Here is a 10,000-nt window from a genome sequence, read left to right on the forward strand (position 1 = left end):
CTGCGAGGTCAGAGGTCAACAGAGAACAGCGTGTCAGGTGAAAACACACACACACACACACACACACACACACACACACACAGAGACACACACACAGACACACAGACACACACACACACACACAAATTATTGATTAATAACCTTGTGTTTCCTTTTTGATTTTTGAACATCTTTGTGTGTGTGTGTGCGTGTGTGTGTGCGTGTGTGTGTGCGTGTGTGTGTGTGCGTGTGTGCGTGCATGCGTGCGTGCGTGCGTGTGTGTGTGTGCGTGCACAGCATGTAACGGGCTGACACAGCATGGCTGCAGCCCGCAAAGCACCGCCCCCCAGCTGCCTTTCTCTTTTGGCCTCGACCAATCAGAGGGCAGCACAGCACGCAGAGGGTGGAAGGACAAAAGCAGGAGAATGGTGAGACACACACGCACGCACGCACACACACACACACACACACACACGCACGCACGCACACACACACACACACACACACACACACGCACACACACACACACACACACACACACACGCACACACACACACACAGATGATAGTAACATGTCGACTCATGAATATTAACGAGGCAGGGCGGTCTGCAGCAGAGCTGATACAAACACTTGTGTGTGTGTGTGTGTGTGTGTGTGTGTGTGTGTGTGTGTGTGTGTGCAGCATGTAACAGGCTGACTCAGCATGGTACATGTATGAGAATGTATTTCATGTCCTATGTGTCTCCTCTTGGTTCATTGTGTCCTGTTTCTCACCCCCGTTTGTTTCAGAGGTCCAGATTCCTGCACCTTTTCTCTCAGTCTTGTTTTTCAGTTTGTTTCAAGTTTTCGTGTCGGAGGAGAAAGGTAAACAGAGACCAACTAGAGTAGACAAGCCTAGACTAGAAGTGCAGTAAAACTAGACTGTAGCGGGTTTAAACTACAGTTAAAGTCATGACGAGGTGTCCTGGTCAGGTATTAATGTACAGCGGCGAGGCGGGAACTGTCCGGCACGCCTATCTGTCTGTCTGTCTGTCTGTCTGTCTGTCTGTCTGTCTGTCTGTCTGTCTGCGACAACTAGACTCTAGAGACTATAAACTAAGGCGGACTAGACTCTAGAGACCATAAACTAAGGCGGACTAGACTCTAGAGACTATAAACTAAGGCGGGCTAGACTCTAGAGACCATAAACTAAGGCGGGCTAGACTCTAGAGACCATAAACTAAGGCGGCTAGACTCTAGAGACTATAAACTAAGGCGGACTAGACTGTAAAGACCACAAACTAAGGCGGACTAGACTCTAGAGACCATAAACTAAGGCGGACTAGACTCTAGAGACCATAAACTAAGGCGGACTAGACTCTAGAGTCTATAAACTAAGGCGGACTAGACTCTAGAGACTATAAACTAAGGCGGACTAGACTCTAGAGACTATAAACTAAGGCGGACTAGACTCTAGAGACCATAAACTAAGGCGAACTAGACTCTAGAGACCATAAACTAAGGCGGACTAGACTCTAGAGACCATAAACTAAGGGGGACTAGACTCTAGAGACTATAAACTAAGGCGGACTAGACTCTAGAGACCATAAACTAAGGGGGACTAGACTCTAGAGACCATAAACTAAGGCGGACTAGACTCTAGAGACCATAAACTAAGGCGGACTAGACTCTAGAGACCATAAACTAAGGCGGGCTAGACTCTAGAGACCATAAACTAAGGCGGGCTAGACTCTAGAGACCATAAACTAAGGCGGACTAGACTCTAGAGACCATAAACTAAGGCGGACTAGACTCTAGAGACTATAAACTAAGGCGGGCTAGACTCTAGAGACTATAAACTAAGGCGGGACTAGACTCTAGAGACCATAAACTAAGGCGGACTAGACTCTAGAGACCATAAACTAAGGCGGACTAGACTCTAGAGACCATAAACTAAGGCGGACTAGACTCTAGAGACCATAAACTAAGGCGGACTAGACTCTAGAGACTATAAACTAAGGCGGACTAGACTCTAGAGACCATAAACTAAGGCGGACTAGACTCTAGAGACTATAAACTAAGGCGGACTAGACTGTAGACCTTTGAACGTGGCTCCTTCAGGCTGTGATGGTCTCTAAATGTGTTTCCTGTGTTCTCAGTCCTCAGCTTTCTCTGACGATGAAGAAAAGTTCATCTTAAACAACGCGCGACCTCTGACCCCACCGATGCTCAACCCCGCCCACCGCTCGTCCTGTTGGGACGTGTTTGCTTCGGCCTTCGAGCTATCGGAGGAAACGGACACGGAGACAGAGACAGAGACAGAGATGACCCCTCGGCTTCCAACGCCAGAGGAGAAGATGAGGAAGCAGGCAGAGGCAGTCGCAGCCGATATCGTCCCGATTAACATCACAGGTAGGGGTCCGAAAATCTCTACACTCTCAGGGCCCTTTTTCAACGATCAGCGCACGGCGTGAAGATCCTGCTGCAGGTGTGTTTAGGGCGTGTCCTAATCCACTTCTGCTAGTGTGACGGTGGTAAAAAAGGGTCCGTGTGCCGGGGTCATGGTTCAAAAGGGTTGTACTTAGTGTCTTCATTAATCAGAGGTGTGTTTTGGGCGTAACATGCAATCAACCAATCAGAGATCATCTCCCATTCCCTTTAAAAGCCAGGCGCGTTTGGACCTTGGAGCATTGCTGTTATGATGGAGGATTTGCACCGTAATATTTGTATTTGTAATCTTCTGCATGTGTGTGTGCTGCTGTGTGTGTGTGTGTGTGCTGCTGTGTGTGTGTGTGTGTGTGTAACAAGCATAGTGTGCACGTGCTGTGCACGATCCTAGGAGCATTTTACTAATGCTCTGTTAAAATAACAATGAAATGCTGCGTTATTGACTTTAGACCAGGTTTTTGTTGGTCAATGGTGCCATCACTTCCCACTGCCTCAAGATAGCAATACGCCCAGAATGCACCTGAACACACCTCCCTGTAAGACCAGCACGCCCAGAATGTACCTGAACACACCTCCCTGTAAGACCAGCACGCCCAGAATGCACCTGAACACACCTCCCTGTAAGACCAGCACGCCCAGAATGTACCTGAACACACCTCCCTGTAAGACCAGCATGCCCAGAATGTACCTGAACACACCTCCCTGTAAGACCAGCACGCCTAGAATGCACCTGAACACACCTCCCTGTAAGACCAGCACGCCCAGCATGCACCTGAACACACCTCCCTGTAAGACCAGCACGCCCAGCATGCACCTGAACACACCTCCCTGTAAGACCAGCACGCCCAGAATGCACCTGAACACACCTCCCTGTAAGACCAGCACGCCCAGAATGCACCTGAACACACCTCCCTGTAAGACCAGCACGCCCAGCATGCACCTGAACACACCTCCCTGTTCATACATGAAGAGGTTGGGTTATTACAGACTGTGAGCCATGTCTGCGTTTTGATATCTTCTTTCAGAAATTCATTAACTAAGAGTTGTTTATTTTAATATTTATATGTTATCTGTTTGTTCTTCAGGCGAGAGTTTTGATCGTCAGGCCAGTTTCCGAAAAGTGGTTTCCAACACAGACTCGTTATCCCGGCAAACACGCAACCTGAGTCGCTGCAAGACACTCGCTGGGTTACAGGATGATGTCAGCGGGAAGCTGGGTATAAACTCCACCCATGTCCATATTAGGACTTTGTCTATATTACCGAAATATAGACAAAGTCCTGCCCCTTCCAGTGTGTAAGCCCCGCCCCTTCCAGTGTGTAAGTCCCGCCCCTTCCTGTGTGTAAGTCCCGGCCCTTCCTGTGTGTAAGTCCCGCCCCACTTACAATTGTGTACTACTACGGTTATGTTTATTAAATGAAGCCCAAAATATGTCGCTGACTAGAAATTGCTAGTATCAGCTAGCGCAAGCTAACGTCAATGTTAGGTAGCTACCTAACGTTGATGTTAGCTTGCGTTGGCAGCTGCTAACGCTAGCTGGAAGGGTTTGTCGTGACTTTGCCTGGAACACTACCAAGCCGTGAGTCGTGACTTGAAGTCGTAACTTACGGGCTAAAAATTGTGTCTGGAACGCAGCATAAGCCCTGCCCCTTCCTGTGTCTAAGCCCCGCCCCTTCATGTGTCTAAGTCCCGCCCCTTCTGACTTTTGGACACAGGAAGGGGTGAGACTTCTCCTTTCATTACAAAGTGTTTCTTCATCTCTTTGTACCTCCTGTCTCTGCAGACTGGCCCTCAGGTTCTGCAGGTTCTCCAGGTTCTGCAGGTTCTGCAGGTTCTTCAGGTTCTCCAGGTTCTGCGGTTCTCCCAGGTGGGTTCTCCGGGGCGGGGCGGCGAGCTGAGGAGAACCCAGCGCCCACGGCGGAGAGAGGCAGAGTCAGAGAGGAGGGGAAGTCGTCCGTACGGAGGATCCGGGCCCCGAGAGGAGGCGGGATGTGCAGCCTCATGGCCTCGCTCACCTCCGCCCCCCCCACCGGCTCCTCAGACCCCTCCCATCTCCCCCATCTCCCCCGCCTCCCCCGCCCGGACACCAACTCTTCCCTGGACTCCTGCGGGACGCTCAGCGCCTCCTCGTCTTGTTGCCAGGTCCGTTTCCTCAGAAATCAGTTTACATTATTAACCACTTTATGCTCTTATTTTGAAAAAGAAAATAGGCTGCACCTCGCCTGTAAAGTGGACCGATTTAATATAGACCCATAGACCCATATATCATAAGTCCTGCCCCTTCCTGTGTGTAAGTCCCGCCCCCTGTGTGTAAATCCCACCCCCTGTGTGTAAGTCCTGCCCCTTCCTGCGTATAAGTCCTGCCCCTTCCTGCGTGTAAGTCCTGCCCCTTCCTGTGTGTACATCCCACCCCTTCCTGTGTGTACATCCCGCCCCTTCCTGCGTGTAAGTCCTGCCCCTTCATGTATAACTCCCGCCCCCTGTGTGTAAGTCCCGCCCCTTCCTGTGTGTAAGTCATGCCCCTTCCTGTGTGTAAATCCCGCCCCTTTCTGTGTGTAAGTCCAGCCCCTTCATGTGTAAGTCCAGCCCCTTCATGTGTAAGTCCCGCCCCTTCCTGTGTGTAAGTCCCACCCCTTCCTGTGTGTAAGTCCCACCTGTAAAAAGTTTCTTGTTAATATTCAGAATATTTTAGAAACATTTGAGTGCCCGTAAATGTTCTGTCACAAGAAACTCAGAAACAAAAACTAAAGCTATTCTCTTCCTGTTTTCGTCTTCAGGGTTTCCACGGCGACCTCCAGCCTCTGCTGCCCTTTGAGCTCGCCGTCTCTCCGTCTCCTTCCCTCCCCGTCTCCTCTTCCTACTACCAAGGGGGTAAGCTTCGCTTCAGAGCTCCAACCTCATGTGGCGCCATTTTGATGCTACCAAGCCATCACCTCCTGTTAGCATCCCATTGACTGAGTTTGGACTTACATTAGCGCTGAAAACCCCCGCCAAAAAATATTGAAAAAACCAGCCAAAAAGCATTGAAAAAACCTGCCTAAAAGTGCTGAAAAAAACGGCCAAAAAGCACTAAAAAACCCCGCCAAAAAGCACTAAAAAACCCGCCAAAAAGCACTAAAAAACCCGCCAAAAAGCACTAAAAAACCCCGCCAAAAAGCACAAAAAAAACAGCCAAAAAGTGCTGAAAAACAGCCAAAAAGTGCTGAAAAACCCCGCCAAAAAGCACTAAAAAACCCGTCAAAAAACACTAAAAAACCCCGCCAAAAAGCACAAAAAAAAACAGCCAAAAAGTGCTGAAAAACCCCGCCAAAAAAAGCACTAAAAAACCCGCCAAAAAGTGCTGAAAAACAGCCAAAAAGTGCTGAAAAACCCGCCAATAAGCACTAAAAAACCCGTCAAAAACTGCTGAAAATAACGCCAAGAAGCACTGAAAACCAAGAGGGTCAGCTTCTCCTCGGAACGCGTAGCTCCTATGGCGCCATCACCCCCCGTTAGCATCCCGTTAGCATCCCGTTAGCATCCCGTTAGCATCCCATTGACTGCCATTCATTCTGACGTCACTTTGACAGAGAATACCTTTACATCTGAGGCGTTTATAGACTCTATTTGTCCGTTGTTTATTTCTAAAGAAACACGACAATGTATAAAAGGCTCCATTACCTTGTAGCTCACGTTATGGCTCCGTAGCAGACGTTTTTATAACAATAGGCTAACGATTGGGTCATAACCACGAGACTTCCTGTCTCATAGTAGAGGAGTTACCGTATAGTACAGGAGAAGCTCTCAGGCAGTTTGGACTTCCATCAGCTGTTTAAGTGTAATGACTAATGTTAACTATCATTTTAGTGATCAATAATGAGCCTGTGTCTATGTTATCTCCTTACATATACCTACGCTCTCCGTCTCTGCTAGATTGGGAATGATTGAGATTTCTCTTGGCACAGCTACCAGAAGACTTCCAACTTTCAGACAGGTTGCTCACGTCACATCTACGTCTTCAAGCTCAGTTGGAGGCTGCTCAGTAACGCTCAGCCATCACCGGGAAAGAGCTTCTAATGTCCTTCACTGGTCTCCGTCCAGAGACACGGGGTCTGGTGGTCCATTATATATAATGTCTATTCCTACTTTCCTCTTCCTCCATCGCAGACGCAGACTCCCAGTTCAGCTTCCAGACTCTGCACAGCTCCGACAGCGGTGACACGTGGAACTACGAACCCCTCTCTCCGAGCGCCAGCGACCACGACGCCATCCACGACGACTGGAGCTGCATCGCTGAGACAAGACGTGTTTCTGGGGACGGTTTAAACTCCTCTGACCGCTCCACGCCGTCCCACGCTGACACAACCTCTCTGTGCTCAGAGTATTCAGCATTTTCAAACTCCTCGCTCAGAAAGCACAGCACTTCGTCGTCCACGTTGGACTCTCGCAGCATCGGCGCCGCCCGCAGCATTTCTCTCCGAAAGTCCACGCGGCCGCCTCCGCCGCCAAAGCGATCCGTCTCTCTGACGCAACATCCATGTCGCAGCAAAACTCCCGACACCCAGCGGTCTCCGCAGACCTTTCCTGATCCCTGGGTTCCCCGGAGGAACACCCAGACTGACTTTAACAGCAACACAGTCCTTTCCTCTGAGCACTTAACGCCAAACGTCTCGAAGGACCAACAGCTGAGACTTAATCTAAACTCCGAAACTTCTGTCTCTTCCGCGTCTGCGATTCAGGGACTCGCTTCGCCCTCCGTCCAAAAGACGCCAGACTGACTTTAGCAGCAACACGGTCCTTTCCTCTGAGCACTTAACGCCAAACGTCTCGAAGGACCAACAGCTGAGACTTAATCTAAACTCCGAAACTTCTGTCTCTTCCGCGTCTGCGATTCAGGGACTCGCTTCGCCCTCCGTCCAAAGACGCAAGACTGACTTTAGCAGCAACACGGTCCTTTCCTCTGAGCACTTAACGCCAAACGCCTCGAAGGACCAACAGCTGAGACTTAATCTAAACGCCAAACCATCTGTTGTCTCTGCTTCTGCGTCTGTTTTTCAGCGCCTCCCTTCCCCCTCCAGTGGCTACTCTAGCCAGTCCAACACGCCGACTCCCAGCACCCCAGTGTCCTCCCCCGTCTCCCCCCTCTCTCCCTCCAGCCCCTCCTCTTTCTCCCTCCCCTCTTCTTCCCAGTCCTCCTCTTCACACTCTTCTTCATCCGTCTCGTGGCCGCACGCCATTTCCTCCGCGCACCGATCAACGCCACGGTTCGAAGTGAAACCAAAGACGAAGCCTCCTGTCCCAGAGAGGAAGTCCTCCCTCTCTTCTTCCTCTTTCTCCTCCACCTCCTCCCTCTCTTCCTGCACCTCCTCCTCAGACTCTTCAACCAAGCTTCTTCTGACGGACAACTCCCTTCCTGCAGCTCCTCCCCTTCCTCAGCCCTGCATATCTGCTCCTCTTCCTCCTTCCTCCTGCCCTACTCCTCCTTTCCTACCTCCTTCTCAGCCTCTTTCTCCTCCTCTCCTACGAGAAAGTTCCTCTCCTTTTCCGTCTGTTTTCTACTCCGACATTCGCGACTGTCTTCCTGCAGCTCCTTTCCTTCCTCCTTCTTCTCTTCCATCTTTATTTCATTCTTCCCCTCCTCTTGCACCCTCATCCCTCCCTACTCCTCCTCTTCCTCAGCACTGTGAATCTGCTCCTCTTCCTCCTTCTTCTCAGCCTCCTTCTCCGTCTGTTTTCTACACCCACATTTGTGATTCTCTTCCTCCAGCTTCTCCCCTCCCTCAGCCCTTCCTTCCTCCTCCTTCTGCTTCCTCCCTTTCCACTCTTCCTCCTCCTGCAACCTCATCCCTCACCACTCCTCCTTTTACTCCTTCTCAGCCTCTTTCTCCTCCTCTAACAGACTCTTCCTCTCATTCTCCGTCTATTTTCTACTCCCACATTCTCGACTCTCTTCCTCAAACTTCTCCCCTTCCTCAGCCCTTCCTACCAGCACCTCCTTTATCTCCTCCTCTTCCTCCTCCTCCTCCTCCTCTTCCTCTTGCACCCTCATCCCTTACTACTTCTCCTCTTCCTCCTCCTCCTCCTCCTCCTCCTCCTCCTCTTGCACCCTCATCCCTCGCTTCTTCTCCTCTTCCTCCTCCTCCTCTTCCTCTTGCACTCTCATACCTTCCTCTTCCTCTTGCACCCTCATCCCTCCCTACTCCTCCTCTTCCTCCTTCTTTTCTGCAAGAAAGTTCATCTCCTTTCTCACCTTTTCCGTCTGTTTTCTACTCCCACATTTGCGCCTCTCTTCCTCCAGCTTCTCTCTTCCCTCAGCCCTTCCTTCCTCTTTCTCCTTCTTTATCTCCTCCTCCTCCTCCTCTTCCTCCTTCCTCTCGGCCCCCTCCCCCCCCCTACTCCTCCGCCGCTAGAGCGTCCACCATTTTATCGCCATCATCATCAACAACAAACTTTCCTCCTCCTTCTCCCCCGTCTTTATTACCTCTTCCTTTCTCTGCAGAACTCTCAGATCTCCCGATCACTGACCTTCCTCCTCTTCCTCCTCTTCCTCCTCTTCCTCCTCTTCTTCCTCTTCTGCCTCCCCCCCCCTCATCCCTTGTCCCTCGAGGCGTTCCTCGCCCACTGGTCACTGCCCAAGCTTTGCAGTGTGTCAAACTTCGCTCCGTCGGGAAGAAAAACGGTTCTGTGTCGGCTGACGCTCGACCTGATGTCAAGGCTAACGTTCATGCTAAGCTAGCTGTAACTGGCTCGCCAAACATTGCCCGTAATCTAGCTAGCAATGAAGCTAACTTACCTAGCGCTTTACCGAGTGACGCTAACCTTTATTCAACAACGAATTCTCACGTAAAGCAACCTGGGAGCAAATCTGATCCTGATGGCCGCACCCAAACAAAGAGTGGCGCCAAGACGCCGGGCAATGCGTCGCTGTACGACGATGTCCCGAGAAAAAACGGCGTTGTTGTTGTTAGCGTAGATAACCACGGGCACGCTGGGGATAAACCGTACAACGGCAAAACCGCTCGAGACGTCGAGAAGAAAGAACGAGAGAAGGAAGATCCCAACATGCAGATGTACCTTGCTGCTCCTGATTCTCCTTGGGTTAAAATATCTCAGGATTCAGACAAAAATCACGTCAACGCTAGCATCAAATGTCCGTCTTTGCAACGGAAACAACACGCCACAGACGCTACGCTATCCGAGCCTGCGGAGGAACGGGGAAACGCAGATTCGCCGTCGTCATGCCGGACGCTTTCTGGAACCAAACGAGAGTCTCGCGGAGCGAATCTGTCGCAGCGGAGAGACGAAACGGACGCTAACGGCATGAATAGTTCAGCTGAAAGGGATTTAAATCTGAGTAAAAGCTCCTGTGTCGTGGCGTCGCCTGAAGCCACACAAAGCCAAAATGGCGACCAAATCCTCGCGGCGTCTTCTCCGGGGTTCAACAGCCAATCACAGTGTCCCGCTGACTCTTTCCGTACTTCTTTACACACTCACGTGACCCAAAGTACGCGAGCAACGGGCACAAATGTCGACGCAAACTGCATGGTAATCTGTGGCGAGTCCACGCCACAGATACCTTCCCCAGGCAGCTCGCCACAGACTCAGAAGCCGTCG

The 10,000-nt window shown here is 50.8% G+C and overlaps 1 protein-coding gene across 1 annotated transcript in view; it reads left to right on the forward strand.

Annotated features, from left to right (window-relative positions):
• The window catches only part of LOC144524876 (uncharacterized), a 25,214-nt gene that overhangs the window by 8,756 nt on the left and 6,458 nt on the right, over window positions 1–10,000 (forward strand). Inside the window, 9 exon segments of the mRNA XM_078261391.1 lie at window positions 1–37; window positions 2,126–2,371; window positions 3,493–3,624; window positions 4,191–4,549; window positions 4,968–5,027; window positions 5,185–5,278; window positions 6,554–7,120; window positions 7,122–7,541; window positions 7,659–10,000. The exon segment at window positions 1–37 is cut by the window's left edge and continues 104 nt beyond it; the exon segment at window positions 7,659–10,000 is cut by the window's right edge and continues 360 nt beyond it. Of these exon segments, the coding sequence (XP_078117517.1) occupies window positions 1–37; window positions 2,126–2,371; window positions 3,493–3,624; window positions 4,191–4,549; window positions 4,968–5,027; window positions 5,185–5,278; window positions 6,554–7,120; window positions 7,122–7,541; window positions 7,659–10,000 (4,257 nt within the window).

This window comes from Sander vitreus, chromosome 10 (assembly GCF_031162955.1).
Source record: "Sander vitreus isolate 19-12246 chromosome 10, sanVit1, whole genome shotgun sequence".
In the NCBI taxonomy this organism is placed as follows: Eukaryota; Metazoa; Chordata; class Actinopteri; order Perciformes; family Percidae; genus Sander; species Sander vitreus.